At 57.2% G+C, this 25218-nt stretch overlaps 1 protein-coding gene across 1 annotated transcript in view; it reads right to left on the minus strand.

Annotated features, from left to right (window-relative positions):
- Positions 1-4427: 4427 nt before the first annotated feature.
- The window catches only part of MOV10L1 (Mov10 like RNA helicase 1), a gene marked incomplete at its 5' end in the record, with an annotated part of 67000 nt that continues 46209 nt past the window's right edge, over positions 4428-25218 (minus strand). Inside the window, 11 exons of the mRNA XM_080811841.1 lie at positions 4428-4999; positions 5089-5226; positions 5821-5928; positions 6902-7051; positions 10840-11013; positions 14435-14599; positions 15484-15583; positions 16704-16825; positions 17656-17802; positions 18601-18779; positions 19235-19352. Of these exons, the coding sequence (XP_080667967.1) occupies positions 4904-4999; positions 5089-5226; positions 5821-5928; positions 6902-7051; positions 10840-11013; positions 14435-14599; positions 15484-15583; positions 16704-16825; positions 17656-17802; positions 18601-18779; positions 19235-19352 (1497 nt within the window). The 3' untranslated portion in view covers positions 4428-4903. The remainder of the gene's footprint in view (positions 5000-5088; positions 5227-5820; positions 5929-6901; positions 7052-10839; positions 11014-14434; positions 14600-15483; positions 15584-16703; positions 16826-17655; positions 17803-18600; positions 18780-19234; positions 19353-25218) is intronic.

Consider the following 25218-nt stretch of genomic DNA (forward strand, 5'->3'; position numbering starts at 1 on the left):
CCCTCCAAACCCAGCTGCCCTCAGTAACTCAGCCACAGCCCCCAGATGATCCAGACACTTCCCAGCGGTGTCAGATGCCCCACCCAGATAATGGCATGGACGTCCCTAAGGCCCTTTGGGACCCCCCAGAGTGGTGCCACTGGGGGGACCTTCTGTGTTGCTTTCCAGAAAGGCTGGACCACAGTCCTACCATGAAAACGAGGTTCTGTCCCCATATCGTTCCCAGCTCTTGGCATCATCTGCTTTCTGGTAACCACCACCCTGAGGGCAATGTCACTGCAGTGTTCTCAGTCCGCCTTCTCTGGTTCCCTGTGGGTTTACTGCCCCTTCAAGCTCCTGCACACTGAGAGGTCCTGTTGCTGGTTCACGTGCAGGTCCTGGACTTAGAGCAGCCGCTCTGTTCATCTGCTTATGGGCTCCTTCAGGTCCTCCTGTCTGTTGGGTTTGTCCATGGAGTCTGGATAGAAATCCTTAATTTTGATGTAGTCAGATGATGTAGTTGTGTTTTTCACCCCAGTGGTTTGTGGTTTTCTTTGCCACATCACGAAGGCAGCCCGGTGCCCCTCTAGGAGCAGGATGCTGCGTCCCCACCCTCATTCTTCTGTGGACTCAAGCAGACGCGTTGAAATGAGCTTCGTTTCTGTGTCGAGGTGAATTGGTGATCTGTAATGTGATTTCAGGAGACGACTGGGCCAGATCGCAACCCCTGCCAATCCCACAGGTGGCATCACTCATTCAGCAGTCACACCTTGAGCTGGGAGACCATGCATGGAGGTAGACACGCAGCTTAGTTTTTCTCCGTAGAACAAGGTGTCTTTTCCCACCAGTCAACCAAGCAGCGTACCCTCTCTCAGACTCCCAGGTACCGCCGGCACGTCTGCAGTGGGTTTGTCCTCGCTGCGGCTTTGCAGTGCACACGCGTGGGTGGGTGGGTGGGCGGGCGGGCGCCCCTCCCATCTTGTGCCGTAGTGATCCGGGCGTTCCTGACCTTTACTTTCCACACGCGCTTTACAGAGGTGTGGTCAGGGTTCCTCCTGTCCAGCCTGGCCATGCGAGTGCATTTTGATCCCAAAGGACACCCTGAAAAGGCTGCTCGGTTGTGCTTCTAGATGGGGATACTTACGATGTGCTGGGAATGAACACTTTGAAACGATGAGAAGAAAAACAGTAGGTAAGCTACAACAAGTAGTACCCAACTTCCAAGTCTCCTTCAGGGGTCTGCAAGCACACAAGTGAAACCCAGTGCAGGCCACACCTGCCTGCAGGAACCACTTAGCTCGCTTCCCCAGGGGTCCACGCTGGTCTGAGCAGCCTGACCTCCTTTTGAGGGCAGACCCCCGTGCACTTTCATCCGGTGCTTAGCAGAGCCTCCTGGTCAGTGGGGTGGCCTCCCACCCTCTCGTGCCTACTCTGGGCCCAGCCGGGCTGCATGGGGTGCCTCTTGCCCTTGGTGTCCCGGTGCCCTGCGTCCTCTCCAGAATGACCCCGCCTGGTCTCCCGTCACCTGACACAACTCTGGCCCACTGGTGAGGAGTCCCTTGCCCTGGGACGCCCGGCCCAGGTCTTCAGTGACCGTAGGACCCTGACTACTGTCGTCCTGGCATTTGGTGGGAACCGTCTCTCCATGACGTGACCCGCACCTGCTACGTCCTGCAAGCCAGGGCGGCGTCCAGTCTCTCCGAGCTGGGCCGGCCGGACTGTGCGCAGGGTTGAGCAGGTTTGGCTGCAGGTGTGCTGACCACTCTGGGGTGGCGACAGGTCCCTGTGACACAGTGTGGGCAGGAACGAGGGGACAGTGCTGGGACGACGATGACAGGGAGGCAAGCGTGGCCATTCAGCGGCGGGGAGCAAGGGTGGAATACATCACGTGAGCCCTGCCAACGGTGGCTCCCCCCGCCAGGCCTTTCTGGGGCCCTCCTGGTCCCTGCTTGCTGAGAAGGCCTGCCCTCCGGCACTCGCTCTGGAGAGGACACAGAGCATAGGGAGGCGGTGGGGGTGTGGGGGACAGAAGGGAGGACAAAGGTCATGTGAAGAGAGCACGGTGGGGTTTCAGCCAAGAGGGGGGCAGGGGACCTGACCCACCGAGACCCTAGCCGCTGCTGCGTGAGGCTGCTGAGGGTGCCTGCCCTGGGGCAGCCGTGCATGAGGCCAAGAGCAGACGTTTCTTGAAGCAGCAGGGACAGAATTTTCTCACATCCCGACAGCGACTTCATCACCCAGCAGACCCACAATGCCAGGCGTGAGGGGTCTGCAGTCAGTAGAGTCCCGTCCTCAAGCATGGGGGCCAGTATGGGTTCTGGGCTGGGCCAACGGAGCCTCAGTGTCCCCATCTGTACCCGGGAAGGCGTCTTGTGTCAGCAGCGGTGCGCCAAATGACAAAGCGCTCATTAGTGCCCTGGGGAGCGGGGGTGGGGTCAGTGTCACAGGGCGCGCTAGGGTCCTGGGGTGCGGGCCCTCTCTGCCTCGTCCCTCCCCGCCATGCCCGTCCTCTGCGGGACCCACAGGAAGTCCTCTAGGACAGCACCGGGCGGCGGCTCTGGCCAGGCCTGCTCGCGCTCCCTTCCCTTCCTGCTGTGCGCTCCCTCTTCCTGCCACCAGCCCCTCTTCCTCCGCCTCGCCCAGCACACTGGCTGGTGGGGACGGTGGGGAGGGCACGGGTCCTTGCACAGGCCCCAGGGCCAAGGACGGCCTGCGCAGACAGGGAGCCCCGTGCCCCGCCGAGCCCAGAGGCCCCGGCTCTCCTGCCGCCGCCATCATCTGAAGTTCTTGGTGACTTCACCCCTGGTGACCGTTTGTACCTGAAGTCTGCCACCCTGCGAGGCCAGCGAGCACAGAATTCCCAGGGACCCACCAGGGGTTCTCAGCCCTTCGCTCTGTCAGGCCCCGGCTGCTTCTGCAGGGCGGCTGTCCAAGGCCCGGAGAAGGGGACTGGGCCCCACGTGTCCGCCACTTCCCCCTTTGCCACTCGACAGCACGAGCAGCACGGGACAGGAGCCTGTGCACCCACAGCCCCTTTCCGTGACAGCTCTGGGCAGCACCGTGGGCCTGGAAGTGCCCCAAGTCAATTCCGGGACAAGTCACCGGTGCCTCGGAGGCCCGGCCTCTGCTCCCTCCCTGTGGAGATGGCCCCCGGGGGCACACAGCTAGCCGGTCCTTCCAAGCGCGGAACACCCCTCCCAGCTCTCCCACGGCCGTCAAGAAGCGAGTGTGCCGGGCGGCTTCTGGTCACGAGACCCCCCAGTCCTAAGCCACATTTGCTCTTGGCGCACTCAGGAGCACGGAGGGTTCCAGAACCACCACCACTGAGCAGCTCCCAGGGTGCCTTCCCCAGGGCCTGCGCCAAAGCCGGGGAAAGACGTGCAGAGCCCTGTTCAGTGCTCGTTATGTCCAGACCCTGGGTGCGAACGGGGGGTGTTCTGGGCCCTGCAGGCACGTGAACTCTGCCCACAGAAGCCCCCGTGTCTGCACACGTTGGGAGACCTGCCTGGGGCCCAGACCTGCAGAGACAGAGGAGGTTCCCACCTGCCCAGAAAGGGCTGACGCCACGAGGCAATCTCCCCTGCTGTGGAATGGGGCCCGCCGGAGTGGAGGTGAGCACCCCCAGAAGGCCCAGCCTGGAGCCCGTGCTGCTGGCCTCTGGTGGCAAAGACTCAGGGACCTGCTGGCCTGGGCAGGGTGGCTGAGTGGGGTCCACACCACCCCGTGGCTCCCTTGTCATGTCTGGTGTCACATGCTTCGTCCTGAGCCGCAGGCCTCACGTCCTGGGGGGCGGGGAGGGCTCTGCCTGGGCCTCCACACTCCGCATGCAGCCCGCCACCCTGGCTGGCTTCCTGGAGGAAGCAGTCACGGGTTCCAAACACACGTGGGGACCCAGAGCCTCAGTAAGGAGCACTGCAGCCACCCAGGGCCGCGTGTCCGGGCAGCGGCCTGTCTTCCTGTGGAGTCAAGAGCCCCCGTGCCCCAGGGTCTGCTGCTTGTGGCTGGCGAAGGTGTGCCTGGGCTTCTCCCCGCCCAGGGCTTGAGCGGCCTCCCACGCAGGCTGCGGCAGCTCCCTCCCACCTCACCGAGGGCACAGCCGGAGACGAGGCCCCTTCACTGGGCGCCTGGGTATTCCCGCCCCCACGCCTGGTGCTGTTCACAGAGAACAGTCCCCAGCCAGCCCTCCCTAGAAACCGGTCCCCGAGGATGTGCACAGACGCCCCCCCCCCCGGCCCGCTGCTGCACGGTTCCAGGGGAGCACGATGCTGACCCCACCTCCGTGTGGCCGCCCGTCCCCGCGTGGAGCCCTTGCGGAGGCCCCGGGCTTTGTGCGGCTGACGCTGGCCGAAGGGGCTGGAGAACGCATGGCAGCCTGCTGGGGTCAGAGGCCACAGGAAAGCATAACGGCCTCCCAGCGTCCAGGGTGCCTGGAGGTGGAAAGCCACACTGGGTGTCCCATGTGAGCATTTATTTGGGTGACGGGTTGAGGTACCTGCCCCACGGCAGGAAAGGGCTGGTGCGGAGGACAGACAGCAGGCTCTGTCTGACCCCACGGGCCCCACACTCCTGGCTGAGGCTGGGACACAAGGCACGTGGCAGGGTTCCCAGCCCAGAAGGGAGGACAGCAGATGTCTGGGATGCCTTACCAGCTGGGGCTGGGGACCTGGTCCTGTGGGGCCCTCTGACCCCGGCTCTGTGGGGTGGGGGGAGGGACAGGTCGCAGATCTCATCACAGCTACAGGTAGGGGAAGGGGAGGGAGCCGGTGAGCTGGGTTCCCCGCAGCAGCTCAGGGTTGGGTCCTGGGGGCCACCAAAGCAGGGCATGGGGCTGATGACTCTTTCAGCCCCAAGCGTCACCCTGGGACTGCACAAGGAGCAGGTAAGGGCGATGAGCTGCAGGGCGGGGCAGGAAGAGGAGCGGGGCTCACTTTGGCAGGGACTGCAGTTCCGGAGGGAGATTGCAGCCGGTGTAGACGCCGTTGGTGATGCTGTATTCCAGTAAAGCACCGAAACAGGGATCCTGCCGAAACACCAGAGAGCCAGGCCTCAAAGCCCAAGCTGTCCGAGTGGCACCCTGTCCCCACGCCGTGCCCTCCTCAGGTGACTCACTCTGACCAGAACGTGAGGGTTTCCCAGCACGATCAGCAAGGCTTTGGGTCTGGTGATTGCAACATTAAATCTTTTTGAGTTGGACAAGAATCCCAAAAAATATCTATCATCTTCAAATCTATCTTCATTTGACCGTACCTTAAAAAAACACACAGACAAATAAAAACAGTATCGTAAATTTGGCATGGAAAGAAATATGATATTTTAAAGCATTTAAAAATATTAGACATCAGTATAACTCCATTTTTGGTTAAAAAAGGAGGTAACCAGCTTCACGAGACCCTCTCACGTGTCTCTGGGTGCAGGTCCCCTTTATCCTACCCGCACTCTCTGACTTATCTCAGTAAAGAGAATCTGACAGGGAAACAGAGAGTTGTGAGAATTATGGCTGGTGCTCCCCGGGCGGTGGCCGAGCCGCTGGGGCCTTCGTGGGCGGCGGGCGGCCGTCTCCCGCTCCGCCCCTCCGTCCCCTTCTCTTTCAGCACCCTGTGCCGCCTCCTCCAGCGCGTCTCCCACTGCTTCCCAGATCTCTCTGCTTTAGTGGGTGGGTAGCTGAGTTTCTAAGGTGCTCCCACAGTTGGGGCCTGGGACGCCGGAGCACCCCACCCTGCAGCGGCTTCCCTGCGCTAGGGAAGGGCCTCCGGCACGTTCTACGGGGAGGTACCAAGAACCCGAAAGACATCTGGTGGCGTCGGACACGCTGCAACCCCCACTAAGAGCAGGAGCACCTACGGTGGAGATGATGACGGCCAGGTACTCTTGTCCTTGAAACTCCTCCACCGATCCAACCTTTATGTCCGTCAGATCGACATTGCGCAAAAGAATTTTGATTTTTTCCACCTTTGAAGCAGATAAAAGTAAAACTTTACAAATTTGACCATTTCTTTATATACTTAAGCATAAGCCAAATATTAACCAATATGCAATACTGTTTTTCAATTCCAAATCCTAGCTCATCTGGGTTGACTGGAGCAGACTCTGATTTCAGACCCAGTGCGCTAGGGGAAAGGGGACAGCGTGTGTCAGGAGCACAGCTTCTGTCCCTCGACGGCGTGCGGCGCAGTAAGGAGGGTGGAGGTGCACGGGCTGCTGCTCTGTGGACGGGGTCATCTCCATGGGGACAGCGGAGGGACCTCCGGCCAGGCAGAGCCGAGTGGCTGGACAGAGACCTGGAAGCAGGCTTTGTACAACCATCGCAGGAAGGCAGGGGCGGTGTCTCTGTGAGGCCCGAGCTCCCGGAGGAGGGGCCTAGCCGCGGCACGGAAACAGGACCCTGCCCTGTGTGTCTAGGGACAAGGCTCTCCAGCGGGTCCTGTGTCTAGGGACAAGGCTCTCCAGCGGGTCCTGTGTCTAGGGACAAGGCTCTCCAGCGGGTCCTGTGTCTAGGGACAAGGCTCTCCAGCGGGTCCTGTGTCTAGAGACAAGGCTCTCCAGCGGGTCTTGTGTCTAGAGACAAGGCTCTCCAGCGGGTCTTGGCAAAAGACAAGCCAATCTGAGACCTCGGAGGAAAGCATCCAGCACAGGAGAAAGCTCAGCCCAGGGGAAGCTTCTGTTCCCTGGGGGGCCTGGAGGGCGGCCCCTCACCCGCCAGCCAGCATCCTGCCCCCCACCCGCCAGGGTCCGAGCACCAGGACTCGGGGTGTGGAGTGCAGCGTCAGCCAGCGGGAGCCCCCTGCTGGGCGCGGACGCAGGTGCAGCGGCTGTGGAAGGACCCGGGGCCGCCGCCGCGTAGAGGAGCTCGTCTCCGCGTCTCCACCCTCCTTCCAGACTCCGGGACCAAGGACGCTCAAAGGAGCGGTGGGCAGGTCCATACCTGCTTCCGGTAGGGCGTGATCACACCAATGTCACTGGCGGCCACCTGGCTGGAGAGGCTCCGGGCCAGCAGGCAGCAGTAGCGCAGGACCTGGACGGCTTCGGCGGCATTGAACCAGGACGGGCTCCTCCCTTCCCGGGCTTCGCTGCCCTGAGGGAATCAGACGACGAGGGAAGGGGGCGTCCGTCAGGGCACTTCGTGTGCTCAACACGTGCTTGTGAAGGGGGCTCTGAGCCAGGAGGGAGCAGAGGCCGGCGTCGGGAGTGCGGCTCGAACGAGACCGAGAACACCCCACTGTCCCGGTGGCAGCAGTGGAGAGACGCACCACAGCCCCAAGGGGAGCCCAGAGAAGGGCTGCTTGGGGGCGGTGTGTCGTCTGCTGCAACAGGAGCGGACGGTCAGCGAGGCGCCGGCAGAGCCGCGTGCGGGAGGGCAGGCAGGACAGGGAAAGGTGACCGGGGGCCTGGGGGGCAGGGTTCAGAGCGGACCGTGTGGCCTGCAGAGGCAGCTGGCCAGCTGTGGTCAGCTCAGCAGGGGCCAAGCACAGCCCTGCCGCGGGCCAGCCAGGCGACCACGCACCCAGGGTCCCACTCCCTCCCCACATCTCGGATGGGGCCCGCTTAGCCCACCAGCAAAGCCGACAGGCGACAGGCGGCAGACCGACAAGGACATGAAGGTGCTCAGCATCACCACTTGGGGAGACACAGATCAAAAGTCCAAGACCCCACCTCACACACACGCGGCTACTGCAGATAAAATGAAACAGGTGTTGGAGAGGATGTGGCGGAACCGGAGCCCCTGGACGCGGCTGATGGGAACGTAAGTTGGTACAATCACCGTTGAAAACAGTGTGGAGGTTCCTCAAAAACTTAATCCCAGAAGTTCGTTCTGACCCAGCAATCCCACTTCGGGGATACACCCAAAGGAAATGAGAGCCGGCTTCAGAGAGACACTGTCCACCTGTCCTCAGAGCAGCGTTACTCATGACAGCTGAAACGTCCCCTGCCGGACGAAGGGACAGACAAAATGTGGCCCGTGGGCGTCGTGGAATAGTCCTCAGTCTTGAAAAGGAAGGAGCAGCGGACACCTGCCACGACCTGGGGGCTCCCCAGGACACGGTGCTGAGTGAAACCAGCCAGACACAGAAGGACAAGTCCTGGCCCCACTTCTAGGAGGCACCCGCAGTGGTCAGACCCGGGGACAGAGTCGACGGTGGGGCCGGGGAGGGGGCGCGCTCTCTCTCAAATAAGTAAAATCTTAAAAAGAGAAAAAAAGTGTACGGAACTTAAATCCCTCAAACAGAGAATATACATTTGCCAGGGGTTGGGGATGTCCTTAGAACACCTATCAAACTGGATACACATTTGGCCATAGATTTTTTTTAAAAAGATCTTATTTATTTGACAGAAAGCGAGAGAGGGAGAAGCAGGCTCTCTGCCGAGTAGGCCAGGACCCTGGGATCACAACCCGGGCTGAAGGCAGATGCCCAATGACAGCCACCCAGGTGCCCCAGCCATACATTTTTAAAAGCAAAGAATTTCCAGGCCTTAGTTCCTGATCAGAACCTAATAAAAACAGAAATAAAAAAAAAAAGAGGTAAAAAGCATTCTTGGCCACTTGGGCATTAAGAAAAATGCTTCTCTATAACCCTTGGATCAAAAAAGAAAATGAACACCAAGTTATAAAGGTCCAGAAAGTCATGAGAGAAGAGTGTCTCAGCAGACACAGGGGGAGAGAGAAAGCCACAGGATGGCATTCCCGGTGCCTTGCTGAGACGACGAGGGGCATGGGAACAAAGTGCCCATCTTATGGGAATTACAACAAAGGAACGTAAGGAAGTCAGTAAGGGGGCTGCTTAGAGAAAGCTGACATTAATGAACGAAACAAAGAGGAGAAGACGCAAACAAGTCCAAAGCTGGCTTTTTTTCCAATTAGACCAGGGGTTGCCACATCTTTCTTGTAAAGGGCCAGAAAGTATCTCAGGCTTACCAGGGCTTTGCTGACCTACTCAACTCTACCACAGGACAAAGAAGTCAGAGATCAGCCACATGTCCACTGTGGTGCAGGCTTCCAACTCTCCTTTACCGGGACAAGGCCACAACGACCTTGGTGGTCCCTCCTCGGGCCGCCCTGGGGTTCAGCCCCGCCCTACAATGTTCACGCGGCACACTCTACTGAACTTCCTCTGCTGAGATGTGCTGGGCACGGGCATGGAGCGGTGAGTTAGACAGACAGAGGTCCTTCTAGAACCTCCCCAGGGGGAAGGTGTAAGCCAAGGGAACCCCCATGAGGGGTACTTGCCAGGGAGCATGTCTGACACTGCGTCCTGAGGAACTGGGGTGGCCTGCCGGAGCCAAGAGTGAGCAAGGGGAGGGCAAGGGCCCGGCCCCGCCGGCAATCCTGAGGCCACTAAACTGGTGATAAAACCCTTTTGCTCAAACGAAGGGCGCAGACCATGTTCTCTGCAACCCAGCCCCAGAGCCCTGGTCCCCATTTTGTACTCAGGGCATAGAGTGGAGTCTGGGACACGGGCCCTTAAAAAATCCTTACTAAATAAACAAATGTCTCTGGACTTTGTTTCACTGACCTATAGGTTTTTTTGTTGTTGTTGCTGTGGTTTTGAGTCTAAAAGTACGCTTTTATTTGCTACAGTTTGCAGTATGTTATCTAGCTGGCTTTGTATTTCCTCCTTCTACACTTTTTGCACACTTACAACACATTTACACATTTACAATCACTCTCTTGTGAAAAACCCACGTGGCTTCTACGTAGGTTGCATTAATGTGCGAGTGACTATGGGCGGGCGATACTGGGGTCTCTGTTCAGGACGCTACGTGCCCTCTCGCGCCACGCAGTCCGCTTACGGTTTCCAGCGGCGTAGCGCCCTCGGCTTAGGCCGATTTCCGGACAGCCCCAGAGAGACCGCTGCTGCCCCGCCCCATCTCCTTGCTTTACTGGTCCACAGGAAAGCTCCTGAGGACGGACAGAGCAGGAGCGGAGTGTTCCTGGGAGAACAGCACAGAAGGCTGGGAGAAGACAGCAGCCCACGGGGCCTTGTGCCGAGAGCTCCGAGTTGGGAGGTACTGGTCTCACCCCAGAACCCCTCGCCTTGAGCTCTCTTCTCCCAAAGGGCAGGCATCCCACAGCCGCACCCGAACACGCAACTACCTGTCCAGCCACTTCCGAGAGCAGGCAAACCCGGGGACCCGAGGTGGTGCTGCCGTCACCTGGGCCCACGTACCTGAACGCAGGCTGCGTGGGGAGGGCAGACAGCACCCTGGGCGCACCCCAGCACTAGCTCCTCCTGTCCGAGGGTCTGGGTGCAGCCCCAGTTCTGGATGATTACTTGGGGGTGGTTAATGCAAGAGACGACTTCTGCTGCCGACAACCAGACTCCAATACACACACTGATTTGTCATTTGCTGGGCTCCCGAGGATCTAGCTCTTTCCTACCAGGGAGCCCCCACCCACCGGTGAGGCCATGGTGGGTGAGGGGAGGCTCCCCCACCCCCTACCAGTTTACTCACTCGACTCAGACTCACGAGGTGTGCAGCCACGCCTGGTGGGCACGGGAGCTCCTAGTATCTGGACGCCCTCGGCGCTGCTCGTGGCCCCAGCCTCGCACTCACTACCACGGCAGCTTTAATGCCCTCCCTGTAAACTCCTTCAGGGTGACATTCCGACGCCCACTCGGCCGGCAGCCTCCAGGGTCTGCTCCATATGTGGTCACCCGAGTGGCTGAGGGGCCGCCTTGCAGGGCCACAAGCCTTCCCTACCGCTCTTTACTCGTCCGCCCCGGCACGGCCCTCCGCCCGCCGCCGACTGGTAAATGCTTCGTGAGCGCCCGGCCGCGCAGGAGAGCACCGAGGGCTCGAGGGCTCGCTCAGCGCCTGGAGCCGAGCCACGTCCCCCCAGGCCGCCCTCAGTGCACAACTCACCCTCACGCCATGGAAGACGAGGGGGAAGCCTTTCTTTGGTAACTTCTCCCAGCCCAGCAGGGAGGTGACCACCGTGGGGTCTGCGCACACTTCCAGCTCTTTGTGGTAGAACAGGCGGGACGGCAGCGCCAGCAGAGCCGGGTGGGATCTGTAGTTCTTCACGAGCTTCGTGACCTGCAAGGGGAGGGTTGGCAGCAGGCCCACAGCCGAGTCGGCACACGCGGGTCGCACGTCTGTCCAAGAGAAAATGCTGAGGACCCCCTAAGACCGCGGCCCCAGGGCACCCTCTCCCGCCTCCCCCCACCCAGCTGGTCACCCGCCACCGCGTTAGAAAGCTCATGTACCTCCAATGACTTTTGAACAAGGCATTTAGTTTCTTTATCGAAATATTAGTTGCAGGTGTGCCATGTAACAATTCAACACACGACTCAGTGTTCGTCACGACCCCCCCCACCTCCCCTCTGGTGACCATCTGTGCGTTCTCTGTATTTAAGAGCCTGTTTGGCTCATCGTTTTGTTTCTTAAATTCCACATATGAGTGAAATCATGTGGCATTCATCTTTCTCTAACTTACTTCACTTAGCATTGTTCTCTCTAGATGCATCCACGTCATTGCAAATGGCAAGATTCCATTTTTGACGGCTGCTTAATACCCCACCGCACAGACACACCACATCTTCTTTACCCAGTCATTTCTCAGTGGACACTTGGGTCAGAGCAGCCCTTTCTCGAGAGGACTCAAGTGCTCCCCCCACCTTTTAAAGACTCTACTTATTCATGGCCGGGGGTAGGGAGAGCAAACATGCTCACAGAGGGAGAGGGAATGGCAGGCTCCCCGCTGAGCAGGGAGCCCAATGCAGGGCTGGACCCCAGGACCCTGGGATCATGACCTGAGCCGAAGGCAGAGGCTTAACCCACTGAGCCGCCCAGGAGCCCCTAGACTTTAGGACCTGCCAGCCCAGTCCGTGGCCACAGACGGGTCCCTCCTCCGCTGCCATCCCTTTTCCCTGACCAGGGGGTGGCTCAGCCGGAGACCCCTTTCTGGGGGCTGGGGACACAGAGCAATCCTCTCACTCCGCAGCTGACCGCAAGCTACAGATGTCCGTGTTGCAGCCTCAACCGGCCCTTTGTCCATCCTGTGTCCCCGTCAGTCTGACAGGTCCTCCTGCCCATCCGGCCCTGAATCCAGCCTTGGCTGTCCCGGGGCCACCTGGATGGGTCACCTCAAGAGCGGAGGCAGAGGCAGAATCTGACAGGCCGAAATTGGGGTCTCTGTCCCATTCCCCCAGCTGCAGGCCCTGGGAGTGCACCGCACCCTCCAGCGAGCTGCAGGCTCCCTTCCCTTAGGTTCTTCCTGATCCGCAGGTTGGAAAATGCCGAGGTTATGGAGTCTGACCGGCTGTCCTTACTCCGCTCCCCGCAGCTGCCGCTCCCTACCCCCTCGTCTCACTTGGCTCAAGGCTCCTCCACCCACCCCCCGGGGCTTCCCCATCTCTCGGCGCCACCAGGGCCTCCCACCTCTCCAGCCTGGTTCCCCGAGCTCGAGCCCCACTGCCGCTGCGCCCAGGCCTCGGGCTGTCCTGCCCTTCTTGCCCTGCTCCCGCACAGATGCAGGGGAGGCTCCTGGGCACAGGCGGGAAGGCAGCTGTGGGGCCCGCTGGCATCCATGGGGCTTGGCACGATGCCCGGCGGTCCCTGCCGCTGTGAGGGCTGCAGCCGTGGTGGGGGCCCCCGACAGGGAGGCTGACACATGTTAGGTGCCACTGGCAATGCCTGCCGATGGCTGCACAGAGCGCCCGGGCCTGGCTCCCCCCTGGCCACCAGGGTGCCCTAACCCCCACTGGGCTCTGCACTGATGCCGGGTATGAAACACGTTTCCTCCGTCCCAGGGATTTTAACGTCCACCACCTGACTGGAACGGACCGTCCCTGACAGAAGAGCTCCTGCCCCGGAAGACGCATCTGGACGGCAAAGCTCCTGAGAACGATGGTTTGCTAAGAAGCAAGTGCTCTGGCGCTGGCGCCTCTGAGCCCACGTGCAGGCCGAAGGGCCCGTGTTTTCCCAGAAGAGGTGGAGATCGGGAAAGAGAAGAAGAGACAGCTGCTCAGATGGTCTCCTCGGTCCAGACAGCTGAGCGGCCTCCCTCGGGGGTGGTGGGGTCAGGTTGCATTCACTGTCCTGTAGCCCCGGCCTTTACACAAACCCACGAAGCCTGCTCCCAGCTCAGGTGCAGGCGGCCACTGGCCCCTGGGCCACGAGGCCACGGTGGCCAAGAGCACAGCCCCTGGGACCCACAGCCCACTTGAAGCCCAGCTGGGATCTTGTAGAGAGCCGCTGGCGCGGCCACCAGCACAGGGAGCAAAAACCACTCGTGTTCTGCCTCCAGCCGGCTTAGGGCACCCTTCAGTACAAGGCGGCCTCCCCTACTCCTGGGGTGAGGACCTGGTAGACCCCACAACTTTCCTGCTGATGGCAGCAGCGTCAACTCAGTCATTACAGTGTGTCCAATCTCCAAGATGCTAATCAAAACCCCAAACTCAATTTAGCACCTCAGCTTCTCACTCCCCCAAACCAGGCCCTGCATTAGCCTACGGGGTGCCGGGGAGAGGGGTCCTCTGCCCCCAGACACTCGCTGTGGCTTCAGGGCCTCTGGGGAGAAAGCAGGCGTGGTGTACTCGGGCCGAGGCAGCCCTGCCTCACCGTTCGACCTGTGCCTGCGCCAGAGGCCGAGGCTCCCGCCTGAAGGAGGCCGGCGCACAGCAGCCCTGGGGACGTGGGTGCTGGTAGCCTAGATGGGCAGGGGGCTCTCTGCCGCCCAGTCCGGGCCCGCACAAGTTCACCACCTGCTCACGTGGTCCTCAGAACCTCCTGAAGCCCCCGCGCCCCCAGCGCGCCCACCTCCCTCGCGCTCTGGCCTCCTCCATTCTCCAGTGGGTAAGGGGCCGAGGACCGACAGCCTGACATGGGTCCCAAGCTATTTCCAGGAAAATCTGCCCAGGATCACTGCATCTCGTTTCTGTTCACGGCTGAAGTTTAGAAGCAGCGCTCCTTGTTCTTGTAGCGTAGGCACCGAGAGACGCCACTTGGCTCATCCTAACGAGGGACCCCCGAGACCCACGGTTCCAGGGCTCTAGTGTGTGGGGGCCATGGCGGGCTAAAGTGCGGATTGCAAAGCCCATCCCTCAAAGTGGTCGCAGTGGGGCTGAGGAGGGACTCTGCAGTTAACCAGCAGGCTGACACCACAGGAGAGCACGGGGCCTTCTCCTTCAGACGACAAGTTAGAAGGCTCTTTCCCGTCAACCCCGATTTCACTGCTACTGTGTTTGGCCCCACAGAACCTCTGCCCTCGGGCTCGGATGGGACTGCCTGGAACTGCGGATCCCTGCGGGCCTGTGAAGCACCGGCCTGAGCAGCTGGGACAGTGCCGGCCAACGTCCCTTCTGGAATGGGAGGGGGAGTGTGAGTTCTCTGCCTCCCCCCGCCCCCCCTCCCCCGCCGCTGCCGGGAGCAGCGCAGTGCAGGCGGGGAGCAGAGCCCAGCTACGGGGATGGCAGGGACTGTGGGGAGCCACAAGGACAGGGACCCGCATGCTTACCAGCAGGGGGTTGTAGGCGCCGCAAGCCCCAAAGGCGTTTTCGTCCCGCAGGTACGCCTGTCGGGACATCAGTCTCTCCAACATAGAGACGCTCAGGCCGTAGGCCATGGCAAGTCTGGACTTAATGACGGGTCCGAGCTGCATGGGGTCTCCGGCAAGGACAATCTGCGGCACACAAACGGGCAGCCACGCTAGAGCAGGGGACAGTGGTCCCACACGCTCACCCCCACAGCCAGGGGAGGCTCAGGACACAGGTGTGGGGGCCCCGGGCAGGCAAGAGCCCAGCCTCCCGCCTTCTGATGGCCGACTGAGGCTCCCTGAGCGCAGGCTGGGAGGCAGCAGAGACTCAGCCAAGAGCAGTGGGGGAGGTGAAGGCACACGCTGGCTGGGCGGCCTCTGCCCCAGTTATCTGAGCATGTGCTGCACCCTTCCTCCTGGACACTGCCCTCTGCCCACCCGTCCTGCCAACTCCTGGCCCACGTGGCAGCCAAACTCGATCTGCTCCCTGCTCGGTCTCTGTGCAGCCCCCGCACCCGACAGTCGGGATGGGAGGAGGCCAGTGTCTGGGGGCCAGAAGCTGGAGCAGTCCCGCAAGTACACACGTGTGCCGAGAGCAGGCTAAGGGGAGCTTAAGAGGACCCCGGGCCATTCCCAGGCTGAGCACCGAGGAGGCAGCAGGTGTGAGTAGGAGAAGAGCCAAAGCATCAGCCTAGGGTAACGGGGGTCAGCAGCTAGGGGCAGGGGAGGGGGCAGAGGGGTCAGTCCCCGGGCAGCGAGCCAGGGCCGTGCCTGCAGGTCCCCACCCGGCTGCACGGTAGCTCTTAGTGCTGTTTGGAAAGCAAATCCAAAGGCAGAGTGGCCCTTCCCTGTCCTCGAGGTGTGCGGTATGGAACCGAACACAAGGCCCAGCTTCGGAGCCTCCGGGTCCTGGGCACCTCACCCGAGCCTGTCACCCTGGGGCTGTCCTGTGCAGAGACCGAGGTCGGTGTGCAGAGCACCCACCAGTGCGGGGGAGATGGGAGGAGAACCGCACAGCAAACGGGCCTTACCTGGCCGTTGGCGTCTGAAACCAGCCCCAGTGGAATGAGGCATTCCGGCTCACTCGCCTGTCCTGCTTCGTCCACAAACACGTGCGTAAAATGTCCGACTCTAGAGCCAAAGATGTTCTCAGTGGTCACTTCTGTCAAGCAACAGCCAACACACACTGCACGGCCACGTCTGCCCCTGCACCTGGCAGGCTGGCCAGGAAAGTGGGATCGTCTGGTCTGGATGAACTACAGGCCACCGGCACCGGGGACTCTGGATGCGGGGTCTGTCGCATTTTTAAGTGGACCCCGAGACAGACAGGGTGAGGGGTGGGAGCGAGCACATGAGTGGGAGACTGTGCGGGCAGGGCCATGACGGGCCCCATCGGAGCAGATGCTCTTCCCGTTTGAGGCCTGGCTGGAACACAGCTCGACTGCCCACAAACCACGTGATCCTGGGCAGGTCGTGGTGCCTCTGTGCCTCAGTTTCCCCGACTTGGTGGATGTGAGAACAGGGTGAGCTTGTCCATCTGAGCGATGCCCCCACGTGGTGGCCGCTGCCCTCCCTGACCGTGCTCTCCAGCATGCTTTCAGCTAGGACGACAGCCAATGCTCCAGACCCACGGGGGCCCAAGGGAGAGAGCAGAGCATGTGCTCTGGGCCCCGGGCAGCCCCTGCCCCACTCGATGCCCAGAGAAAAGATCTGCAGCAGGGACCGCGTGCCGAAAGCCCCAGAGCCACCGGCGACAGGACACACTCTGGGCTGAGCCTGACAGGAGCCCCGTCAGAGCCCTCTGGTGCGCAGCGAGGCGGCTCTGGGCCCCCGTCTTTCTCTCTCCGCTGGGAGTCCTATTACAAACCCCACCACGACACCCACGGTCCCTCCCTACAAAAGACGAGAAAATCACACGCTTCCATTCTTCTACCTCATGTCCCAATTCCTGATGAAGAAACTCAACATCACGTATCTTTCTTAGGATATAAGCACTTGAGTTTTCAGTTTTTAATAACGAGGTTAAAGTTACTCCTGTCGGTCTGCACCGTTCCGCGTCTGCGCCCTCTCCGCTTCGTGCAGCCCCGGCCCTCCACTGGCTCCCCGGCTGCTGCCAGCTCCGTCCTCACTCTCTGGGGTCTGACCTGGCCCCCAGCCCATGTCCTCGTAGCCCGCCCCGCATGCAAGCTCCACGAGGACACCGAGGCTACTTCTGTGGGTCCCCGCGGCCCGAGCCACACCCAATGCCCACCTCACACCTATCTGGTAGAAGAGCCCTGCGCTGCTGCACGTCGTGATGATGATCCTGAAGCGGGAGGCTTTCCAGATGTCCTCTCCGTCTTTGCAGTACGTCTTGATGGCATCAGTGACTGTCTGCAGGGAGGGGTGCGGCCAGCTCACTTTCCAAGTGTTACTTTTCAGGTGTTTATTTTTTTTTAAGATTTTCTTTATTTATTTGGCAGACAGAGATCACAAGCAGGCAGAGAGAGAGAGAGAGAGGAGGAAGCAGGCGCCCCGCTAAGCAGAGAGCCCGACGCGGGGCTCCATCCCAGGACCCTGGGATCATGACCTGAGCCGAAGGCAGAGGCCTCAACCCACTGAGCCACCCAGGTGCCCCTCAAGGGTTTCTTTAAATTGGACATCACAAGCTGAAGAGAGTTCTAAAACAGAACGCCCCGTTCCCACTTCTTAGTTACAACTGTTTTCTTAAATCAGAATATTTTACATCTTCCTGTCAACTTATCCCATGTTCTACAGACTCTTCAGCCCCGAAGAGAACACAAAATCCTGCAGATCTTTCTCCCAAAACAACTGTATACATTTCCTAGATTCCGTTTCTTTTGTTAAGCAAACCAAGAGCTTCTAAGTTTCCTAAAGGAATATTTATAGATAAATCAATAAAACAGAACCCAAAAGGAACAATACATTTGGGTATCAAATAAGAGAAAAACATCAGCATTCAATAAAGCGGAGAATACCAAGGGTTCCCGGGTGGCTCGGGTCATGATCTCAGGGGCGCGAGATGGAGCCCCGTGCTGGGCCAGCCCCTGGTGGGGGGTCTGCCTGAGACTCTCCCCCACCCCTCCCCCTGCTCTAACCAAAAACCCATGGGGAATGCCCGGCTCCCAGAGGAAGGAGAATGCCGTTACCGTCAGGTGTGGGCGGGCGGGACCCGTCTACCCCGGCCGGCTGTGGCGGCTCACCTCCTCGAACCTGCAGGTGGCATTTACGCGGACCATGGCGCCAGGCCGCAGCACCTGGCTGTCGTGCAGCCGCAGACACACGAGGTCGGCCGCACTGTTGGAGGGCGCACAGACCAGTATCCGACTGTCCGGCAAAGCGTAGTACACCTTCAACCAGGACACAAGACACACAGGGGCATAAATGTCAACCTGTCCAGTGCTCGTGCTCACCACGCGGGCTCATGCCAGCCCCTTCTGTGCCTGAGGCCCAGCTGCTGACACACACAGGAATGGTTCTGCCCCTCACGTGCTCGTGCCAGCAAGACACAAGAGGAGGTGAGAGTTCTCCCTCCGTTCTCCAGGACCCTAACCTACCCACCCTCCCAGGCCTCCAGGACCCTAACCTAACCGCCCCCTACCCCCACCCCGCACCGAGGCAGAGACGGCATCAGATCGGTTCGGTGCGTGGCTTGCACATCACGCCAGCGGTACACTCAGCACACGGCTACTGGTCTGAATCCCGAATGACACAAATACTTCCAAAAGCTCCGTCTTAAACACAGAGACACGGACACTTCTGCACAACAGTGGCTTAGCTACTGTTAAGAGAACTTCTTCTCTGCAACAAAATTTCACGTGACCGAATGGTCAGCCACTCCTTTTTTTCTTTTTGAAGATGTTATTTTTCAGTTATCTCTACACCCGACGTGGGGCTCAGACCCAAACCCTGAGATCAAGAGTTGTGTGCTCCACCGAGCCGTTAGGCACTCCAGAATCGTCGGCCATTCGGAGGAGAGAGAGTCCTTTCTAAACCTATGCAATGAGCTTTGAAAATCCTACATATTCCCTTAAACGCTGTGAAACAAACTTGGCTACCCATGAAATAGCTGGGATTTTTTTCAAGCTTGCCCTCACTTCCTGACGACACAAGCGCGGCACTCGGCCGAGGCCGCTCCCTCTGGTTACCTGTAAGACAGCCTCTATAATTGTCACCGTCTTCCCGGTTCCGGGAGGTCCAAAAAGAATATATGGGAGCGGGCGGCAGTCCCCACTCAGGATTCTTCTCACAGCTAACTTCTGGTTTTCGTTGAGCACGGGATTGAAAAACTCCTTCTCTCTCGCTCTGGGGACCTGCACTTCGTTTACTGTATTCAAAGTGAGAACCAGTGTCAGGCGGAGGTCAAACACCTTGGCACGACAGGAGCACAGGTCAGCAGGGGCCATCACGATGGTCACGATGTAGCCGGTCAGGTGCCCGCTACTGAGCTATATACTTCACTGGGCAGAGTTGGGAAAGTTAACCTCATTTTCTGAGAGCCAAGATGCAGGTCACTCAGGACGTGTGCAGCATCACCTAGCCTGGAGTCTGAGACGTGGGCTGGGACAGGCCCGCAGAAAGAGCCTGTAGTCACGTTCAAGTACTAAGCCGGAAGCCTCACGGCTCCACTCGGCGTCCGGTCAGGACAGGAGTGTCCATCTCTCTGGCTGCAGCCCCCCCCCCACCGCCCAGGTCCTAACCGGTCCCCTCTGGGCAGGAGGGACCGTCTCAAGGGGCCTATCTTCCAGGCCAGGGTTCCCAAGGTTGCCTGGCAGCCCTCACCATACGCACGCCGATGAGCTGACTTTTCTGCGAAGGCCGCCGGTCCCGGTGAGACCTGGGCATCAGGCCGCTTCTCCTTGGCTGTAGGCTTGGTGTGGTCCTTCGTGGCTTTCCTATTCTAGAGATAATCATGTAGAAAAACAGCCTTAAAAAAAAAAAACTTTGTATCTACACAGGTTTAGAGAGTGACATACACACCTGCCGACGTTCTCCGTGTTTTATTTAACAACTCTGCATGGATCACAGGTTTCAAAACGCAGCAAAATACAGAATAGCTGAGAAAATTTGCTAAAAAGATTTCTTTTTTGAATTCCCTTACAAAAGTTAACATGAACCAACTAAGGTCTGTGTAATGACGCCAGATCAAAGGGCGACGCTTATCTGATGCGGTGTCTTTTCTCTTCCTGCATCCTTCCCAGTGCTCACCTATGAGGGGAAACCCATGTGGCTGAAGGCAAATCCTGGTCCCTTGCTCCCCAGGAGCCCCTCAGGCAGAAGCCCTTCCTTCGCAGCGGGAACAAGCCCTGCCAGGGATGGCTCAGGCAAGCTTTGGCTCCGAAGGGACCGTCACATGCCTTTTGGGTGCTGCCAAGGGCCGGCAGGTCCCGGTCAACCGCGTTCCGCATCCTGCCCAAGAACTGGTTCTGTGGGTGTTTCAACACACCCTCTCTGGCCCGGACAGAGGGAAGTGGTTTCGGGCCTCCCGTACTGCAGACCATGCGGTGATCAACAGCTCCGCACACTTATCTGCATGCCATCACAGGCTGGGTTTGTTTTTTTTTTTTATATTTTATTTATTTATTTGACAGAGAGAGATCACAAGTAGGTGGAGAAGCAGGCAGAGAGAGAGGAAGGGAAGTAGGCTCTCCGCTGACCAGAGAGCTCGATGCGGGGCTCGATCCCGGGACTCTGGGATCATGACCTGAGCCGAAGGCAGAGGCTTTAACCCACTGAGCCACCCAGGCGCCTCCCCAGGCTAACTGTTTTTTGAAGATCTAGTTGGCGTTATTCAACAATCGCACAGCAACCCACCTAACACAAATGACTTCTATAGGATGAATTCTAGAAGTAAAATTTCACAAAGTTCCGCATTAAAAATGGTACGCATGCCACAGCTGTCTCCCTTCCCTGACGCTGAGTGTTCAGAGTATCACTGATACACGTTAACATGCGCCATCTAAAACGCACAACCTGACAAGATGACACAGGGACACACGTGACAGGCTAAACAGCCCTGCTGAGTCCACAGGATGTGGTTTCAGAACGCCCCCGCTGTCAAGGGCGCGGTTACCTTTCCTAGAATGTGCCGCATGTGAAGTCTAGATGATGCGCTGTCTGACATCTTTCCACCATGGAAGTAGCCGCTGTGAGGCCCACGGACACTGTCCTGTGTACGACAGCCGGCTGCCGTCACTGTGGAGCACCGTTGCACCCAAGCAACAGTGCCGTTCCTCTCTCCACTTGCACGTGGATGGCCCCGGGGCTGTGTCCGTGTCAGCCCCTACTGAGCGTGCTGTTGTGAACGTCTGTGTACGAGCCCTTACGTGGACATGTGTCTTCTGTCTCTGGGGCCAATGCCAGAAGGGAAGTGGCTGGACTGTATGGCCAGTGTGGGCCGAGCTTTCTCGAGGAACTCTTTCAAAAGCAGCTTGTACAAGGCTCCAGTCGCCGTACATGCTCATGACCCTTCGTCCAGTTGGTCCTTCTAATTGGTTCGGTCCCTCTCATCCACGTGTAGTGGTGGCTCACCGTGGTTGTTCCCTAATGATGAATGCCGAACATCTTCCCATGGATTTACTTACCATCTGTATACACGGCCCGACGATGGTTTGTCTTACGGGGGTGCGAAAGCAGGACGCGTTCTGCAGAAACTGAACTTGGCATTTTGAATCTGGATCTTTTCCGTGCTAGCGATCTGTGGTACGATCCCTCGTGATGCTGAGCACCAGCATCACATTCCCAGTCAGCCCGTGATCACGAGATGGACAACCGATACCCTGAGAGCCGCGCTGTGTCTCCCCTTGAGTACGGTGCATGGTCCGTTACATGAGGTATTCGAGGTTTGGTTATAAAGAGGCTTTGCATTAGCTGATTCTGCTCCAGCGTTCTGACCACGTTTGAGGGCAGCTGGGCTAAGCTGCGGCGTCTGGTAGGTCAGGTGTACTAAGTCCATTTCCAACTGATGCTATTTTCAACTGGTGCCAGGTTTAACTGCATGTGACCCCGCCATAAGCCAAGGGAGGCCTGCATATTCTTTGGTGAAGTGTCTGTTCATGTCTCTGGTTCAGTTTTAAGAGTCTCATGCTCTAGCGATAAGCTGGCTTTTGTCTTAACCATGTCTTTTGAACAGCAAAATACTAATTTTACTGGAGTCCAAATTTACCAATTTTTTCTTTATGAATCACATTTTTGGCATCACATCTAAACACTCTTTGCCTTGCCTAAAGATATTAAGATTTTCCTCTTGGGCTGCCTGAGTGGCTCAGTTGGTTAAGCATCCTACTCTTGGTTTCAGCTCAGGTCATGGTCTCAGGGTTGTGGGACCGAGTCCCGCACTGGGCTCCGTGTTGGGCGTGGAGCCTGCTTAAGTTCCTCTCTGTTGCTCCCCACCCTGCTTGCACTCTCAAAAATGAAAGGTTATTAAATGTTGTTTTCCAGAAGTTTTAGTTTTAGGCTACGATCCATTTTGTTTGTAGTTTAGGCTACGGTCCATTTTGAATTAATCTTTGTGAAGGCAGTGAGGTACAGATCCGGGCACACACCCTCGCATACAGACACCTCACCGTCCTGGTGCCTTTCGCTAGATTCTCCTTTCCCCACTCTGCCTGCCCTGCACCTTTGTAGAAAGTCGGTCATCCAGATTCACGTGGGTCCATTTCTAGGCTTACGTTTCATTCCACTGGAACAGGTTTATCTTGATGACAGTGCCACACCGTCTTAATTATTGTACTTTGTGAAATGTTTCAAGATCGGGTACTGCGGGTTCTGAGCTTATTGTTGTTCCTCAAAGTTGTTCTGAGAAGTCTAGGCCTTTTGCATTTCCATATACAAAAACATACTACAAAAGCGTCTGCTACGATTTGACTGGACCAGCAGAGTTGAGAGGCTGATCTGGGTCTTCTGACACACCGACAGCTTCTCTCATCAGTGTTGTGAGGTCTCTAGGGTAGTCTTGTACGTCTTTTGTCAGACTTGTCCTTAATGTTGGGAACATTTGGACGCTACCTTGTATGGTGTTATAAATTCAATTCCGAGTACTCACGCTAGTAAATACACAAATTACTTCTGTATACTGACCTTATACCCTGTAAGCTTCTCACCTATTAGTTCCAAAGTCTTCTTTTTAGAGTCCATCCGATTTTACACATCAACAACATGGCTGCCTTTTATTTTTCTTGCCAAATTGCTGGTCTACAACCTCCCGCACAGTGTTGAACATAAGTGGCAGGACAGGAAGTGCCCTGACTTTCACGGGAAAAGTGCATTTTGTCACTCACTGTGTAGGTTTTTTTGTAGGTGAAGGAAGTTCCCTTCCGTTTCTAGTTTGCTAAACTTTTTGATCAGGAATGGATGTTGGATTTTGTCAGATGCTTTTTCCGTGTCTGCGGGTTTAGGTTTGTTTAGGTAGGTTGAGTATCACGGACGGAGATTTTGGAATGTTAAACCAGCCTCTCATTCCTGGTGCGAACCCTTCCTGGTCTCTCTCATACATACCTACACATATACGCATGAGTTCTCTAGAAAAATGACCAATAGGATGTATGTACATATAGGTAGAAAGATTTCCTACAAGATATTGGGTTACGTGACTGCAGAGGCTGAGGAGTGTGAGGTCTGCCACTGGGAAGCTGGACACAGGGGGCAGGAAGAGACTGACGGTCCCACTCCGGGGAGCTGGGCTGGAGGAGTCCCTGAGAGCCTGCCTGCTCTGCTCAGGTCTCCCAGGAGGGATGCCCCCCTACCCTGACCGGGGCACCCACCCACATGATCTCACCCAGAAACAAGATATAACCAGGCGTCCAACAGCCCAGGGCCCAGGGCAGCTGACACATCCCACTGACCACCCCGGTGCTATTTGCCTCTCTTCTGTCCCACTCGCAGAGGCTGTAGTGAGGTCACATCTCTGTCTCCTCTGGGATTCTGTGTCTTCATGCTTTCCCCTCATCGGTCTTGCTTGAAGTTTAGCAATTTCATCGATCTTCTCCGAGAATCAGCTTTTGGGTTGGCTTACGGATCCCTCCGATGTTCTTCTGCGTCCTGGATTACCGGCTTCTATGCCAGGGTCTCATGATTTGCTTTCCTTTGCCTAGCGTGTATTTCATTTGTTCTTATCTCTCTAGTGCGCTACGGAAGCAGGTGAGGTCACGGAGTTGAAACCTGCATCCTTCTTCGCTTTGGGCACTTGGGGCCACGGACTCGAGCCCCCAGCTGCAGCGTCTGGCTTCTGGCAGGCTGCAGCGTCACTTCCGTTTTGGCAGAAGCATTTTAATTTCTCTATTGATTTCTTCTGTGACCTGGGGGTTACATAGAACATATAAGTGTGTTTTCAGTTTCTCAACATTTAGGGATTTTCCAGAGATCTTCCTGCAATTGATTTCTAACTTGATTCCAAGTGGTTAGAGACTGTATTTTGTAGGACTTCAATCTCTTTTAAATTTGAGACTTCTTTTGTGGCCCCAAATAAAGTCTACAGTGGTGAATATTCTGTGTTTGCTTCTACACAAAGTGAACGTGTCCAGCTTTTTTGGGTGGTGTGCTCTGCAAACAGCCCTCAGCGGTGACCGGTTACTGTGCTGTGCCCACCGTCTATCATTCTTGCCCGGCACTGGGGGAGGAGGCGGACACTGCAGACAGTCACGGGGAACCAGTATCTGGTTCTCTCTGCTGCTTCATCAGCTTCCGTTTCATTCCTTCAAGACTGTTACTAGGTGCGTATGTATCCGAGACTGTTAGGCACTCCTGATGATTATCTTTGTTACTGTGACACACTTATCCTGATCACCTGTGCTTGGAAACGTACTGACACTGACACAGCCACTCCGTCTTTGTTTTGATTGCATCTTTCTTCCATCTTTTACTTTTGACATATTTGTGTCTTTGTATTTAAAATGTGTTCCTGGGACGCCTGGGTGGCTCAGTTGGTTGAGTGGCTGCCTTCGGCTCAGGTCATGATCCCAGCGTCCTGGGATCGAGTCCCACATCGGGCTCCTTGCTCGGCGGGGAGCCTGCTTCTCCCTCTGCCTGCCACTCTGTCTGCCTGTGCTCGCTGGCTCTCTCTAACAAATAAATAAATTAAAAAAAAATAAAAAAATAAAATGTGTTTCTTACAGGCAGCATATAGTTGGGTCTTCCCTTTTTATCCAGCCTGACCATCTCTACTTCTTAACTGCCGTGCTCAGACCACACACATGCATGTGACTGCTGACAGCAGAGTGAACTCTTGTCTTGCTACTGGTTATCTCTGTCTCAACTGTTCTAAGTACACAATTATAGCCAGAGACGTCAGCACCCCATCTACATCGATCACTGTACAAGGGGGTAGGAAGTAAGTCAGGTTACGGTACAGCTGTCCGTGTGTCCCTCTTTTCTGCTTCCTTTTGAAATAATTATTTTGTGGCTCCCTTTTATTTCCTTTGCTGGTCCAGCTCTTTATATTGCTATGTTCGTAGCTGCTCTATGGTTTAGAGCAGGTATCTTCAACTGGTCAGTTTCCTTCAAGTGAATTACACCAAAACAGTGTAAGAAACGATACTCTCTTCTCCCACTCCTGCTGCTGTGTCCACATATTTTAGATCTACATGTTACAAACTCTGTAATATGCTGTTACTGTTTCAGCTTCAAAAGGTCAATCACCTTTTAAAATTATGAAATTTTATTGTGGTGAAATTTCACTTCAGATCTACCCCCTTAGCATTCTACTCTATTGATTCTAGGAGTCTGAATTTTTTAGAGCTCTCATATGAAAGAAATCATGCAGTATGTGT

This window comes from Martes martes (genome assembly GCF_963455335.1).
Source record: "Martes martes genome assembly, chromosome: 8".
Classification (NCBI taxonomy): Eukaryota; Metazoa; Chordata; class Mammalia; order Carnivora; family Mustelidae; genus Martes; species Martes martes.